This window comes from Pleurodeles waltl, chromosome 3_1 (assembly GCF_031143425.1).
Source record: "Pleurodeles waltl isolate 20211129_DDA chromosome 3_1, aPleWal1.hap1.20221129, whole genome shotgun sequence".
Classification (NCBI taxonomy): Eukaryota; Metazoa; Chordata; class Amphibia; order Caudata; family Salamandridae; genus Pleurodeles; species Pleurodeles waltl.
The window spans coordinates 44,022,901-44,040,407 of record NC_090440.1 but is presented as its reverse complement, the minus strand read 5'-3'; the positions used below and the strand labels follow the sequence as shown (position 1 = coordinate 44,040,407).

General features: G+C 43.0%; 1 protein-coding gene across 5 annotated transcripts in view; it reads left to right on the top strand.

Annotated features, from left to right (window-relative positions):
- ALKBH3 (alkB homolog 3, alpha-ketoglutarate dependent dioxygenase) overlaps positions 1-14,685 on the top strand; it is a 138,335-nt gene extending 123,650 nt beyond the window's left edge. For all 5 annotated transcript variants that reach the window (XM_069221807.1, XM_069221804.1, XM_069221806.1 and 2 more), the window contains 2 exons: positions 10,729-10,827; positions 12,932-14,685. In XM_069221807.1, coding sequence (XP_069077908.1) covers positions 10,729-10,827; positions 12,932-13,024 — 192 coding nt within the window. In that variant the 3' untranslated portion in view covers positions 13,025-14,685. The remainder of the gene's footprint in view (positions 1-10,728; positions 10,828-12,931) is intronic.
- Positions 14,686-17,507: the final 2,822 nt, after the last annotated feature.

Sequence of the window (17,507 nt, the reverse complement as noted above, 5' to 3'; positions counted from 1 at the left end):
TCAATTTCTCTACATTGATAATGAAACATGAGAACTATGAATGTACGTAGCAAGTTAGTTGGATTCCGATTTGTATACAAACATAATTTTGAACATATTCTTGATTTTTGCTGATTTAATGATTTGTCTTTATATAAAAACATTTTGTAAAAATACAAAAAATACATTTTGCGAATATAATAGTTAATCACCAGTGTAAGTATTGAAAAGGATGTAATGAGTTATGTGAAGATAACCTGCTTTTTGTTTAATTGGACTATCAGTCCCAACATGCATTATTTTGGTCAAATCATCAAATCAAATCATTAACATTTATAAAGCGCGCTACACACCCGTGCGGGTCTCAAGACGCTGGGGGGGGGGGGAGGTTACTGCTGCTAGAAAAGCCAGGTCTTGAGGAGTCTCCGGAATGCGGAGTGGTCCTGGGTGGTCCTGAGGCTGGTGGGGAGGGTGTTCCAGGTCTTGGCTGCCAGGTAGGAGAAGGACCTCCCACCTGCCGTGGAGCGGCAGATGCGAGGGACGGCAGCGAGCGCGAGGCCAGAGGAACGGAGGAGACGGGTGGGGGCGTAGAAGCTGAGGCGACGGTTGAGGTATTCCGGTCCCTTGTTGTGGAGGGCTTTGTGTGCGTGGGTGAGAAGTCGGAAGGTGATCCTTTTGCTGACTGGGAGCCAATGCAGGTGTCTCAGGTGTACGGAGATGTGGCTGTTGCGGGGTACGTCGAGGATGAGGCGGGCCGAGGCGTTTTGAATACGTTGCAGGCGTTTTTGGAGTTTAGCGGTGGTCCCAGCATAGAGGGTGTTGCCGTAGTCCAGGCGGCTCGTGACGAGGGCGTGGGTCACGGTTTTTCTGGTGTCGGCGGGGATCCAGCGGAAGATCTTGCGGAGCATGCGGAGGGTGAGGAAGCAGGCAGAGGACACGGCGTTGACTTGTTTGGTCATGGTGAGAAGAGGGTCCAAGATGAAGCCGAGGTTGCGGGCGTGGTCTGAGGGGGTCGGTGCGGTGCCATGGGCCACCAGGAATCATCCCATGCGGTCGGGGTGTTGCCGAGGATGAGGACTTCCGTTTTGTCCGAGTTCAGCTTTAGGCGGCTGAGCCTCATCCAATCTGCGACGTCCTTCATGCCGTCTTGTAGGTTGGTCTTAGCGCTGGCGGGGTCCTTGGTGAGGGAGAGTATAAGTTGGGTGTCGCCGGCGTAGGAGGTGATGATGATGTTGTGTGATTAGCTATAAATAAGATAAGATGAAAATGGATTGTAGGATTTCAGAACTCGACAAAGACTGTGTTGGTCGAAACGCGTTGTTCTTTTGTTCATAGTCATTTAATAAATAATTCATATACAATCCTTGGTCGAGTGCTCTACCCAACGTTTCTCTTTTTTCAATATATATATATATATATATATATTTGTATGAAATATGTATACAATAAATATTCAAAATAATACTAACAAGAAGAAATGTAGTACTTATCTGTATGGGAGCAGTTAATAAAAGAGGAAGATGTCTGTTGCTAGTATATACTTTATATAGTATATACTGTACCAGGGTTCCACAATGGAATATTTTCTTTATGATGTACGTTTGTTCTTTAAAGGGCTGCATGTTCAGGGCAGCAATGAAGGACTATTGCATAATGATAGCCTCCGGATTTGTAATAAAATTAAAATCTCTTCCTTCACTTTTCTCAATCAGAGGTAATTAGTTTTCAACTAGTGTAATTTGTGAAATTGAAGACCCCTGTGGGACACCTCATATGATCCTTCATATTGAGTAGTCATCAAAGCTAATTCAGACGTCGTGGCTTTTGTTATGGATTGAGGGGCAAATCCATCATAAGATAGTTTAGATATCCTGACCCATTCTATAAGCCCTTCCATGAGCATCTTACAGTCTTTGGTTTCATAGTCTACTGAGAGGTCAAACAGTTTTAATGTTGCTTGCTTTCCTTCCCCCTGAATAGAGAGGAGATCTTCCCTAATGTTCGCAAGACCATTGTCAGCAGATGCCTGACTCCTGATTGGGAGTCATGTAGGAGATGTTTAGATTCTCTTAATTTAGTGACCTTCTTCCATTTGATTTTCCTAATAAACGATAGGTTGAGGATTGGCTTGTAGTTTCCAAAATCTTATATATTTGTTGTTTGGAGGTTTTCAAAAGGGTCAACAGCTGTGTGTTTGAGTTGATTGGGAACAGATCCCTTAGCAGGGGATGCATTTTTTACACTAGTATACAACAAGAATGACAAGAAAAGCTTCAGGAGGGCCAGGCAGAGCCTCCAGGATAGATGCTTTGGTCTTTTTAAGCATGGTTCACCACATGGTCGAGCCACATCTGATTGAAGGACAAGTGGGAGTTGAACGTGCTGGAGAGTTTCTTGTTGCAAGAAATTGAGTCCTAAATGTTTGAAATTTTGGTCTCGAAAGATGTCTTTACAATGTTGTCGAAGCACATTGGATTGTCTATAATGCTTCTGGGTCGTCGAGTTCTTGAAAGATGTTTATAAATTCCTTTGATTCAGTGCCTTATTGTGGCCGTTGGAGATGAGGGCTCTTTTGGAATGTTTTATGTATTTGTTGTAGTGTCTTTTATTTCTCCTGTAGTTTGCCTTTCTTCTGAAATATTTATTCGCTTTGAGGCATCCATATTTTAGGTTGCTTAAATTTTCATTAAACCACTTATTTGAAGCATTCAACCCAGATTTACATTTGTGTAATTTGAGGGTGGCCACCTTATAGAAGTGTAGCCTTGTCACAAGGTTCTCTTTGTCTGCCATGGTTTGTTGGGCCCTGTCATATACTGTTGTAGAAGGTGTCACAATCTTCCTTGCTGATGCCTTTATAGCATATGTTTAAAGTGGGGTTTGAATCTGACCTGCTCTGTAAAAGGCCAGTACCCTATGTATGATAGGGAGATCTAAATTAACAAGTGGTTTGATCATATCCCTGATTGCACCAGGATATTGTATGTGAGCACCCGGTTCACATTACAGTTTGATGAGAACGTAGGTCCACTAATGATTTGGTTGAATCCTATAAGGTGTAGATTTCTCATTTAGTCTGAAGTTGGTTTGGAGTCAGGTTGGTCAATCCAAATATTAATGTGTCTAATTAAAGCATTTTTGGAGCCATGCCCTGCAGATGTAAGGTAATGTCAGTTATTTCATCCAAAATGCATATATTTCAGCTACGAGAACCCAAAGGTCGATGGTAGGTTTGTTGGCCAATTTCTAGTGCATGAGGTTCATTTTTATTGTAGGATGTTGTTCCAGTGAGATTGGCTGAGGGTGGGACCCAAGGGTATAGTATAATGTCCGTCTTGATCTACCTGGGAGAGACACTCTTTAGGATTTGTAGGTGTTCAGAGGGTGATGTTTTAACCTTGAGACTGAGTAGATGTTTCGGCCTTGGGTGGAGAGCTCTATGTTGGGGTTGTGTTTGGATGAGTCTGTGCTGTTGCTCTGTGGTGTCTATAGTATTTGCAGGCTTGGTGTGTTGTTCTGTGTCGTTGGGTTTCTGTGCCTTGAATTCAGTGGTCAGGATGGTGGTTTCTGAAGTATAGGAGGTTGGGCAAGATAGCCTCAAAATCGTAGGTGTCTGTCATTGGCTTGAATCATTGCTGTAGCATTGGCATATGTTAATTGTGAGCTTTTTTTGTATGTTGAATTGGGTAAGGCTCTAGACCTACAATAATTTCTATACCTTTTATGATGTTGTTTGTTTTTTGGAGAGTTCCCTCTCAATCCTTTGGATGTTTACTAAAGAAGTTGTAGTCCCTGCATTATTTTGCACATTTTTATGGGGTTGTAAATGTCAGCAATTATGGATTTTTCTGTCTTTTCTGGGTGACCATTTTAAATCTTGTCTTCGCATTTTCTGAAGTGATTGATTTTGGGGTGTATGATTTACCTGCTGTTTGGACCGACGACGAAGCTGCTGGACAAAATCAGTCCCTGCAGAAAATGAACTAGCACTTGGGGGATGTGTGCATTTATGGGTGGGACGGGTCAACCCTGTGGGAGACCTTCTGGAACTCGATGACCCTAATGGAATTACGGTTGCATTAAAAGACATTTGCTCGGCTTAGCCTTTTGCTTGGGCGGTAGGGGAATAGTGGGGTTGGGAGGTATTTTAAGGGGGGTGTCGATGAGCTTTGCAAGTGATTGCAGATTACATTTGATTTGATTTGCCTTGCATGTAGTACAGCAGACGTCAGGCACACTTGTACAACTCAACCCTAGCTCTAAACTGAAAACAAAAAACTATTGAGTCCACCAGGCTCTCTGGCTAATCCCTCGCCTCAATTATCAAACAGTTTGGGGAAGGCAAATATGTTAGCTTACAATTAAAGGCTATACGTGGTTTTCTGTAGCTAACCCCACCAATAGTTCTGCCTCACAGAAGAACTAAAGTAAAAGGGACGAGGAGGGGCAGGGGGATGAGATGAGTTATTTTGTTCACTTGATCAAATCTAGTCGTTTCACCTGTGGTGTTTCCAAGTCAGACGGACCCTGTAGATGAGGTACCTTCTGAAACATGCTGTGTACGTTATATGTGTGTGCACCAAGAGAATTTGGCTACATTTTGCCAGCGTAGATCCACAGATCCGTCTGTTTCCTCCTCTCCTCCTTATTGCTTCCGTACCAATTTTTTGTTACAGCTCTCGTATCCCATAGAACTTTATCGTTATATAAAATGCATGTTTTGTTACTTCCGCCTTCTAAACATTTCATTTCGGGATAATTATTCAGAATCCCTTCATCTGCATCTTGAGCTGAGCTGTCCAATGCCCCATTAAATGCGCTGAATTCTTGCAATGTCTGTTATCCTTAATGTCGGTTTACTTTGGTGAATTGCAGAGGTGCCCTTCCCTCCAGAGCTGCCCAGATCATGAGGTTCACCCCTTACCCCTTGCATCAGAGTTGACTATTTAAAGACCCACACAAACACTGCCCAGCACAAGACTGAGACTAGAAGAGGATGATAACTTCTGTTATCATCCTTAGTCCTTGTCACATTTACACAATGTGATGGCTCTAGTAATCCAACTGAAAATAATCCCTTTCTTCTCCTAACTGGGGCGCGCATTAGTATGCTTGAAGACAATATGGGTTCTGGATAACCCATAGCAATCTAGAACATTTGCTCATTTCTGGTAGACCATTGCAGAGTGTGGGCTGTTTAACATGCACATGGGATGTAAAGCCTCACTTTAATGTACAGCAGTAGCAGCATACCAGGTCTTCTATGTTACTTATGAACTTAAATAGGACACTTTCTGTGATGCGTATCATTTGTTTTGTTCATGCAGGGTATGCAGAATTCAATTACGGATGAGTCTGCATAGACCTCAAGGTCCTCTAAGCCTGAAAGAGAACTGATAGCACACAGGACCATTGTGCTGGTAAACTGATTGTTAGGAGTGGGGAGTTATACTTCTACACTTTGGTGGGATCTCATAGTGATTCTTAAGTATAGGCCTAGTGCTTGGCTTTGCTGTAGACTCTGTTCTATTTACGTTTATACATTTTCAGAACTTTATTTACACTCCAGCATTCAAGGGAGATGATGTGACCTGAAAGAGAGGTTATTTTTGCTTTCAGTCCCAGGACTGTGTTGAACATTCGTCCAATTTATCTAACTCCATTTTGATGTAGCCTCAAGTTAATCTGGTTGTATTACTTCTTTTGCCCAATAAGATGAGCATGAGACTAAGACCAACAGGATCTTCATCTTCTGTCCATTGTATCTTGAGTCTTTTGATATTGTTGAATGTTTGCCTATATTTAATGAACTCTGTGTGATCTGGATTCATAGATTTTGGTAGTATTCACCAGGAGTTTGCAATGTATCTTTTCATGACAATTGAGGAAGGAATTAGCTTGTGTGATGTACCAGGGCGTTTCAGCCTGAATTTCTGCATTTTGGAAACGGGTCCAAAGACCCGAAAATGTCCACACAATTATCATTAAGTTTCCAGTAGCTTTGTCTGACTTCATAAGCACACAGTAGAAACTCTACAGAGATCTGTGATTGTTTTGGTGATCCTCCCCTCAATGTGTTTGTTCCAGGTCTGCCAGTACTTCTTGAGTCTGGTAAGGGAGAGATATAGGATGCTATTAATCAGAAAAGGTCAGATGGTAGCAGTATACGCATTTTTATGCAAATTCCTAGAAGTCTGTGCAAGTTGTAGACTTCCATGTACACTATACTTCTCTACATACTCTTGTGGATTATGTGGACATTGGCAATCCTCAGGAGTAAGTGGGAAGGAAGCATGATTTTCTATCTTTTAACTTTTTTTGCTTTTATCTGCACATTGAAAATACTTTTTCATTTTGAGAACTATTTTCGTCCATGCCCTTCAAAAACATAGCGTGTTACCTGAACAATTCGATCTTATCTCCATACTTCTCTCAACTAGTAAAAGTAACTGTGCAAATGGGAAGGAAAAAATGTTGGGAATATTTATGAATGTTCTCAGAGTTCGAATTTTGTGGGTGCCTACTGAAGGTACCTTCTGTTCTTGCTATGGGAACAACCTTGTAAGACTTATTTTCCTGGTGCTGGGGCAGTCATATGGTCAGATATATGGTATGGGGGGACACCTCCAGGTAGTTATCGACTGGGGGAGTCAGACACACCAAAGACAAAAACTGCCTTGGCGCTTACGCTCGGCCCCCATTGGGTAATATTGCTACTGTAAATGAGATGAAATTCATATAATTGGTTGTTAGATGATGTATTTTTCATGTTGCTATTTAGGGGAAATTTTACAAGAAGTATATCTGTTAGATTTTCTTTTTTTATTGATAAGGCAGAGCCATTTTTGTAGTCTAGCTACAGACAGTGTCTGCTGCCTGTCATATACATTATTGTATACAATACTCCACAGGGACAATCTTTGCTCAAGATTGGATGTTGTTCATATCAGTCTCTGCTGCCTTGCTCTTATTTGTGGCTTTCTCCACTTTTTTTATTAGGCCCGACCATAGGAGCTTTTTGGTTTCAGTAGATTTGTTATTCGTTCTGCTATGAACGCTTCATTGTATCTAAGAAAACAGCCATTTTTAAACAACTCCCATTTATTGTATTTCAATGCTGGAGAATACATCATCGATCTTGTCAGACATTGAAGACTGTGTTGTATACTTTGGTATGATAAGGGTGTTAGATAATAGCTTTTCAGGAATGTTAGCCATAGCTGTGCAGGAATGTTAGTCATGTATTAGCATGGTAGCTATGTATTAGAATGTGACCTGTGGGTTCCGTTCTGGTTGTTTTTAGAGTGTTGTTTTGACAGTTGCTTGTGGTACCTGGCCTTGGTTGTCACAGGGTTTTCTTCTCAATGAACTTCACTACAATTAAGATCTTCAAGGGTCCAGGAGTGTTCATTGCCAAAATCATGTAACAAACACTTCTGGACAGCGCATCCGCCCTCTATTCTAGGAGCACATAATTAACAACCATGAACAACACAACTACAACACGCAGACATTAAACACCAAGGTGGAGTTACACAAGATGAAAAACAGATGAACTCAATGCTAAACACACACAACCCACACCGAAAACCCACCCTGAGCTTCCCAGAAAGAAAAGGAGATTTCCCACGAGCCAGTTTGACTACACTCAAAATCTCCCATCCACCTCTGTGGTCTGCAAGATCTCAACACCCGTCCAACGAACGAAGCATGGCTGTGACAGTGTGTTCTATTCTGGTTGTTTTTAGAATGTTGTTTCTACAGGTGCTTGTGGTGTCTGGTCTTGAGTGGCACAGGGTTTGCTGCTGAATAAACTTTACTACGATGAGGATCTTCAAGTGTTTGATAAGTGTTCAGTACATGAGACTACTATAAACAAGCATTGGCAATACTAATCGGTATTGCTTGTATCTAAAGATGAGTGAGATCGATTGGCATTGTCAGTACTTCTTGTCCTATTGAAATGCATTGTAGTGAAACCTTGATTCTGAGGGTCACAAAAGGAGAATATAGAAAGGGTGGTAGCAAATTTTAGGCACAACATAAATCATTTATTGGTGGTGCCTTTGTAATTTAGGAACTGTGGAGTGTTCTATGTAGGTTTTACCCTGTGAAAAATGCTGATCCTTTGATTGTATTTTATGAGCCAACTTTGAGAGTCGATGTTTTTGCCTCATGATTTCCTCATGGAAATTATTGTTAGTTGTACAGAAGTTAGACCTTTTCTTTAAATTCATAAGTACCTTCCTCTGAAAAAAGTCTAGCATGCTGAGTGAACCATATTTCCAGCAACAGTGGCAGTCTGTCCGTTGTCTTCCCTGTGTTCTACCTCAGCTTCAATACAGTTCTAATGAACAGTTAAAAGACTAAAATGTTATATGTTTTTATTTTAAATATGTTCTAAAGTAGAGTTTGCACACCCCTATGAGGATGACTTGACAAGGATTATCACAGTGTGAATCTTCGACCCCCAGGGTTTGTCAAAGGAGGTAACTTGTACCAAACCCCTTGCCTACTGCAGTAATCTGTGAGATTCCATGTAACAAAATACACGTCTACAGGCTTCAGCACAGTTTAAGAACAGTCCACTTGAAAGGCCTTTTGATTGGCTTTAACTTATGCCTTTCATATTGACATATGACAGGTCTCTTTCCCTTGTATGTTTTAATGCTAAACAGTTCAGGTGTTTCACCTCTGATATAACTTTTCCCAGTGAACTGATCGGGCTGTTAGTGTTTGCCAATGGCCTTCTCCCTTTCCCTTAACTCACTCAAATGTTGGAGTTGTCTGGTAAAAAGTGGAGTCTTACCTACCAAACTGCACTCCTTTTGCAAACACCAGGTTTCAGGAAGACATGTCTTTAAATGCACCTTCTAAAAGAACGCCCCCAGGATATGGTGTGCCCTACCAACTCGTGTGTTGCAACCTAACTCCATATCGATGCACACAAACCTATCACTTGACACACTGAACTGGTTATAAACTTACCTTACTTCGGTAGGCCCCTAAGTAAATGTATATATTCTTAATTTACACAACTAATGTACAGGTATTGCCACCTTCGAGTTGACATTTTTTAAAGCTACATGTATCCTCATCCTATTTACGGTGTGTTACCATCTACAATTCTGTTTTTCTTGATGATGTAAGACTGCAATCTATGTATGTATATACCCCTCTTCTGATGTACTGCTGTGGAATTATACGTCTAGTGAGACATTATTGTGAAGCGCTCTGTCACCCTCATGGTGCTTAGCAGTGCAACATCAAAAACGCGAATCATGGCCAACCGTAACTCATGCATCCAGAAGTCCATGACCTGTTTTGTGAATCAGACCCTTTAACTCACTGGCGAAAAGTACTGTATTTTCCGGCGTATAAGACGACTGGGCGTATAAGACGACCCCCTACTTTTCCTGTTAAAATATAGGGTTTGGGCTATACTCGCCGTATAAGACTACCCCTCTTCCAACGCACACCAAATAAAAATTTAAAAACATCAGATTTGATTTTAACATGGTAATTTTAATTCAAATGCTTATGACATGCAGGTACTTAGTAGGAAAACTGTCACTTATAAACATAAGGCTGTTTGTCATCAAACATGTAAACATAAAACAGTGCAAGTGGAATAGCCTGGGGCACGCGCAGGAACACGTGCCTGTCCAGACAACTGCCAGCGAGGATTGCGGCACACGGTAAGAACAGCTCAACTCACGCGTGACCGATCAGCTCCGTGTCCACAAGTAACTGAATCTTGTGGGATGCGGAACCCATCATACGCTTGGAATCGATTTCCAAATGCAGCGCACGGTGGCTCAGCTGCAGGGCGCCTGTCCCTGAAGTTTCAGCACACCGTATACCGGCGTATAAGACGACCCCTGACTTTTGAGGAGATTTTGAGGAGTCTTATACGCCGGAAAATACGGTATTTCATTTGCATTGATACAGGAGTCACTATGATTTAAAATGTATCCACTAATTATATTCTGATTGGTTAAGCCTTACCTGGTCTTTAACGCTTCCCTCTCTGCTTGTAAAGCCTCTTCGGTTTTGAGAACATGCACAATGCCTACTTTCAGGAGTGCCTACCAGGGCCTGTGATCTCAACACTTATGTAAATGTGACTGTAAGTAAGGATGATATGGTTTTGTTATGCCTCTTTTGCCTCGCCACCACCTGTCAAGATTGGTCCATGTGCCCATATCAAGAACTTGTCTGCTGGAAATGCTTATTTTCAGTTACATGGAAATATAAATCTAATCTGTTATGTTACATGGTATTTGATTGGCTCCTTCTGCCGCTGTATTAGTGATCAGCCCACTGGAAGGAGATCAGAAAATGTGTCCATGCCTTAAAATAGATCAGTTTCTGCACAGGTGACCAATGAGAAGGTACTTTTGTGAATGAGTGAGATTTCAGCAAAGTTCGACAAAATCTAGGTATTCATCATTCGACCTGGTTACTCTAAGCATCTCCACTAGACTATTGAACCCGTTCACATAGTGCCCATGGTTTTGATGTGTGATTTATATCTTGTTTTCTCGTCTGTCGCCCGGAAAACTGACTTCCATTTCTGAATACTTCAGGAGTCCAGACAGTACTAGAGACCGCAGTTGTACCTTCTGCAAACTGTGAAGGCATCTCCATGCTTCTAACCTCTCATTCCAGTTCACTTTTCTCACGCTTTCTCAATAGTAACGTTGTTTCTTTCTCCTTGAACATGACCGCTTTTTCTTTTTTTTGCAGGAAGAACATGGAGATTACACATATGTGGAACAAGTACGCGTCCCCCTAGATCATGGGAGTCTACTGCTGATGGAAGGTGCTACTCAGAAAGACTGGCAGGTGCGGGCCCACAGAACACAATCAGGCTTTCTCTTGCTTTCTGTTCCTTTTCTTCCTTCCTCCCGACATCCGCCCCCCTTACCAACCTAGCTCCATCCTCATACTTTTTTAAACTTCTTTAGACAGTGTTTTGGCTTCCAGACGTTTGTTCATGTTCCCGTCTTGCAGTGAAACAATGATTGCAAGGTTCCACAAATCAGTTTTTATCTTCCAGGATCTCTCTCAAAAAGCCGGTATTGCTTATATCTTAGGAACAGCCTTTTTTGTTAGTATGCTTTTTTAATTATCTAGCCTATGACATGGTTTCTGCATTATTCCACCTGTAGATAAGTTCATCAGATGTTAACAGTAAGCAGAGTCAAGTGGAGAAATGAAAGGCATCCAGAAATTAATCCTAAATCCATCACCAATCCTGGCTCGATGATCCAGGTACTACGAGTAGACTCTCCGTGATGCCGAGAGGCTAGACTCGTGCATCCTCAGAAGCAGACCACGTATCTTACCCAGCCTATGACCAAGACATTGTGGTTAGACACTCTGGGCTTAACTCCATCCCCGGAATCCGTAGGTGGACAGTTCTTACTTCAGAGGCTCTTGGGCACATTCTCCTATTCGGCCACTGGTTTCCAGACCACGACAAAGGAGCACTGCTTGTTAGTTCTCAAATCTAAACATATTCCTTGCCTATTGGTACCATCACGTAAACGTTGGCAGATATTTCTTCTACCAGTTGGAAGTGTTGGTGAGCTTCGGCATCAATTGAAGGTGTCCAGGCAACCTCCTACCCTTTTCAGACTGTGGTCCCTCATTCTCAACCCAGCTACTTCTCCTGTAGCTATAATTGGGGATCTTAAGATTCCTAAATATCCCTGACAAATATCTTCTAGAAAATCTTCAACTTGGGAAGCCGCCAAAAAGATTGTTTTAAATCTCCTGCTTCCCCACTTCACCTACAACGTTCCCACGAGGTCTCCAACAATATTTCTGTACCTTTTTGTGATGTTTGTGACTTAATATCGTCCCTGCATTGCTTCAGATTTAAAAGAACGTTTTCCTGTTTTGCTTGGAAAGAAGTGGGAGATTTCTCAATCTTGCAAATTCAGTGATGCATAAATTCAGTGATGCATAAATGTTGGCACCCTGGCAAGATTTTACATATTTCACAAACGTAACTTAGTCTGTAATGGCCACCTCTTTAGTGAAAGAATGCACTGCAGAGCTCCTAGCTAGAAACTAAACCTTCCTTTTATCTTCTGTTACAACAAGTTCTTTGTTGTGCTGATCAAAGGACTTTTCCCCCTAAAACATATCAGAAATGATCAGCCATTTGCCAGTCCACCAATTTGTTCTTTTAAGACACCATTCCAAAACCCCTATGGAAATTAATTACTTCCAGTAGGGAAGGGGATAAGGGCCAGCATCCTTGAAGCACTAAGGAATGCCATATAAATTGTCCCTTTCTGGCCACCATCCTAGTGTATTCATAACTTGGGCAACTGTGTTTATAGGTTCCTTAAGGAACTCATCAGTGCTTTCCTAGAAACACTTCTCATAGAATGAACACCTCACTTTTGATATATTGTATAATTTTTTTTGTCAGATGGAAATGTGACAATCTAAAAACCTAGAATTCAAAACCAGCAGTAATGACTGGAGACTATTTAAAATGCAACAGTTTGTAAGGTTCATCTGCCATGGATGGAATTGGCTATTTGACGTCTCTCTAAAGGCATCGAGTTCTATTTCTGTTTTCCTGTATCGGAGAATGATCTTGACTTGTCTTAAATGCTCTATGGTCACTATACATTAAGTTTCTGACCTTAGTGGCCTTGCATGTGAGTACTATAGTATCTTTCTAAAACTGTAGCCTTGTCATAAATGACAGCGAAGAGTCTGGGCTGCCACCTAGTTTATCCTCTATAGTTGTAGCCATTTTTATGGTCTCACAGTGATCTGCTTGTGGTGTAACAAAGGTGTTTCAACTGTTCATAACCAAAACCTGAGTTCAGTAAGTGTTGAGACGGCAGCGATTGTGTGCAGTTGGCAGTGATGCATTGGTGCTCGTATCTGCATTCATATCTCCGTTTTCTGTTTCCATGTCAAGCACCGGGTGCCCAAGGAATATCATGACCGAGGAGCAAGAGTGAACCTGACGTTTCGTACCGTGTACCCTGAGCCTGCCCAGCGGAGGTGGTGAAGAATGGAGGTGGCAATGCAGGTGCAGGGATGCCTTTTGGCAGACCCAGGGTTAGCCATCCCTGGACTCATTACAGTAGAGCTCTGCCCAAGCTCTTACTTCGTCTGAGGTTTACATGTTCTGTTCAGCTTTCCCCCTCATACCACTGGAACTGAAGCCTTTTATATATTTGCTAACTTGCCTGGAGTTCACTACTGAGAGATTTGTTTGAATGAAAAATATATGTAGGATTTCCCGCAGTTTGCGTTTTCTTTTGTTTACTAATTACGCTTCCAGAGTGAATATTCCTTCAAATGACATCCTCTTGTGTGTGCATGGCCAGAAGTAGGATGTGGGCCTGAAAGATTCCTGGCAGCCAGTGGTATGTTGCAAGAAGGTGGTTCTGGGGTTTGCATCAGAAAAAGTTAAGAGCTTCTCTGGAGTTCTGTATCCCAGTGACGCTGGTCAAGTTGTTCGCTCAGCCTGTCAATGCGCAGTCTTTAATGACGTTTCACACCACGCGTCCCATGAACAACTACTAAAGGCATTTCTCTCTGCAGCAGTGGTGGCTCGCGTCAGGGCGGCGCGTGGGTGGGTGTGGGGTGGTCACAACGAAAAAATATATATATGTGTAATAAGATTAAAAAAGAAAACGTACCTTTAGCCCGCGCGTCCCCGCTCTGACCTGCCCCTCGACTGGACTGCATGCACAGGCTGTCACCCTGTCCTGCATCCAGTCCTAAAGCTGCTTTTATGCTGCTGGTAGCATGAAAGCAGTGTTAGGATTGGACGGAGCGCCCAGCCAGGGCACTCTGAGGCAGAGTGGAAATCTCTGCCTGCTGACTCCAACCCAGCAAGGCAGTGCCTGCGCTGCTGGGTTACAGAGAGACCAGTGCGCATGTGTGTGTGGCCGGCCCGAGACAGCCGGCCAAACATACATGCGCACTGAAGGGGAGTGCTGTGCAATCCCCATGGCCCGCCCCTTTTTACTATGAAACGATAATAAACGAGGTTTATTATCGTTTCATAGTAAACGTTTTTCAGCTGCTGCTGCTGGCGAGAGGGCGACACTCCTCCTCTGCTCTGCAGGGATGGCGAAGATGCACCCAGCTCAAAAAGACGTCACAATAGTCCAGGATACATTTTCAATTCTTTAATGAAAAATCATGGTTCAAGGTTCCGAGTATTAACTTTGGAGGGTTTTGCCACAGAGAACTGATCAAAGTGGCAATTTCTTCAGCACTGTTAAAATGTGACCTGCAAAAATGTTGAGCAGCTTTGTGGAAAATGTGACACTGCAAAAAAAAATTAAATTGAGTAACAAGGATAGAGTGGTGTGCGTTTCTGAACAAAAAAAGTTTCTTACCGCCTATTTCTTATCATACTATCCTGTGTTTAATCGTGACCTTTTTACCTCCGACATCATACATGCTATTTTTCTTCTGTCCTAGCTATGCCACAATGGAATGCTTGTGTGAAATTCGTTTTTAAGCACCTAAAAAGATGATAAACCTTTGGCCCACGAGATGTACAATGATGCGAACAAAATCTAAAATTCTCTTGAACTTCAACATGTTTTGATAATGTTATCTGCACACCTTGTTATTATTTTCATTCGACTTTGTTGGTGAATGCTCAGTTTTACTTTTCTGTAAGAAATACAACATTTTATGTGACCAGAATTGCACATCATTATTTGCAGTGATAGTAAGTGGAGACACTTTTCACATTGAATGGTTGACACAAAATACCCAATCATTAGTAGATCTACTATATGCAACCCACTTAACATCTGGTGCTTTCAAAAGTTTACACTTTCACATGTCATAAAACATGGTGTTTTCTATTATAATGAATGGAGAACCTGAGTGTGCTAGAACCATATTTCTTTTCCATAAACAACATTGTCACACTCTGGTGGAACATATGGTTCTTCATGTTGATCTACGTTTTGCTTACAACCTCTTTTTTCTGATGGATACATCTTCCCACAGATTCCTTGCCTTCAGATCACCTCTAGGCATCAGTTAGGCCCAATAAACTATTTAACAATTGCTGTCCATGACCACCAGGTGGCAACCATGACTCCACCCACTAGACATGAAGACATCAAAAAGTTCCTGTTTTTCAGCAGCTCGGCGACACCAGTCCGGACTGCTCTTAGTGCTTCACCAAAAGAAAATGCCTCAACATTTGACAGTGTCTTGATCAAATGTCTGGGTTCAAAGCCTGTGGTAAGCGTGATAACAAGCTGGCTTTATTTTGCCCGTGTAACATGTGCATGTGGTGACTGGGTTCCAACTAAGACTCCTACGACTTGTGTTCTCTATTGTACTCGCAGGCCATCAATGGGGCAGGAGTCTAAGCAATTTCTGTATTAGGGCCACAGGGACATACCAATCATTTCCTGTATCCTCCAGATAAGACTCCTGACGGAGAACAATCTCCCAAGAGATGTTCTCATGAAAACACTGTAGGAAGGAGAAATTGTGTACTTCCTCAGGGAAATGGTCCTGCACTTGTGACTGTTAGAAGTCATGGTACTCTTTCCTGATGCCGGGCTCTTCCTCACCGTCAGAGCTGACTCCACAACTGAAAAAGAATTTCAGCATCTGCTAACCATGCACAGGTGGAGGCTTTCCATCTGGCCACATTGAATTTGTCCAGGATGGCTCCAGCACCCTCTGGCCCACCACAAAGGGAGTCCTGATCCTGCAGGTTGGGCACCTTTGACTGCTCCTTACCACGGTCTAGCTTCACCTTCTTTTAAAACTGTATTTTATTGGGGAGGGGTTTCTGAAATTAGCAAGAAATAATTATACCATGCAAGGGTTACAGTTACACCTAAAATACCCCAGAACATGCAAATATAAAAACTCACCATTCAAATGTCGGGTACTGAAATCCGCACAAAGGGCCAAGCCCTGGTGAACAGAGCAGGAGAAAGTGAACCAAGCCGACAGACAGCACAATACTGAAGTACCATAAGACAGGATGCTCTTGGTCACTGTATACATTGACAGAGTAGATTTCAACCAGGCAGGTCACCCCTCAACCTTCATCCATACTCAAGTCTTCCTCCTCATTACATTTTTCGAGCAGCTAGGCCCAGAGCATGACCTCCTCCGCTGCCCCCTCATCAGTGTGAGCCCAGCGCATGTGATGTTCCTCTGCCACCCCCCATTCCGTTAAGTGTCTTAGTCACTGAGTCACCAGTGGCAACCTGGTGCCTTGCCATCCGATGGCCACACGGCGTTTAGCCAGGAGCAGAGCCAACTGTGCCAACTTACAGGGGATTTTGCGTCCCTTGGGTCTTTTAACTACCCCCCAGCAAACAGGCCGATGGAGTCAAAGGAATCGTAACACCCATGGCTCCTGTGATTCTAGGCACCACCGACCCCCAGAACACCCATATTCCCGCTCACTCCCAGGCCAAATGCAGAAATGTAGCACTGCAGCATGCACACCGTGCCCCCAGTAGGATCTTTTCTATTTAATTTATAAGGGGTCCTATATGTATTTTGGAGGAAATGAAAATGTACCAGCTTAAACCTATTATTGTAAGAGACTGTGTGCGCCAATAACCAGCGCCAATGCAGTGACCCAATCAGGATCAGCAGTCGGCTCCGCCAGGTCCCTCTCCCAGGCTCCATGCACAGTGTATGATGGGAGCCACATATGTCCCCTAAGAGCTTGGTAAAATAGTGTGATCAGATGTCATCCCTCACCCCACCCCGATAAACCTCCAAGCACCTGTGAGGGCCTCGGGGCTACTGGAAAGTCGGACCAAATCTCTCTTGCGACGTTATCGAGTTTTGTATAATGTAGGAAGTGACCCGGACCAACTCAAAAGAGTCCAGGGCCTCTTGAAATGTAATAAACATCTCGCCTGGATAGATATCTCCCGCCACAACCCTCTGCCCTCCATTTCTCCATGGACATGGCAGTATCTCTGGCCCTAAAAGGCTCAGATTCCATAGCAGAAGTTCCCTATTGAAGGGGGCTCTATGGAGTACCCTGTGGACCACCTTCTTCCAATTTGCTGCCATGGTCCTGACCCGATATGGAACAGGGAGATCAGATTGACCCCCACGCTTCAATAAGCGGGCCAAAGGGTCCTCCCCTGCCAAGGTCAGAAACAGCCTCTTCTCCCAGTTATCAGGCTCAACGATCCACCTCACAGCATGTTGTACCTGTGCTGCGTAATAATAAAGCTGAATGTCTGTGACCACTAACCCCCCATCCTCTAAATCCCTCTTAAGCACCAATAATGTAACCCTACAGAGACCACCGGCCAACAATAGGGAGACCAACAGGCTTTCCAGTCTATGCAAAAACCTAGGCTTCAGCAGGAAGAGTGAATTCTGGACGAGGTAGAGACAAATCAGGAAAAAAAACATTTTCGCAATGGCCGCCCTACCCATCACCGAAAAAGTGAGCCCATTCCAAAACGTAATCGAATTTTCTAGACCACTGACCACTCTGCCTACATTCCTAGCCTTGT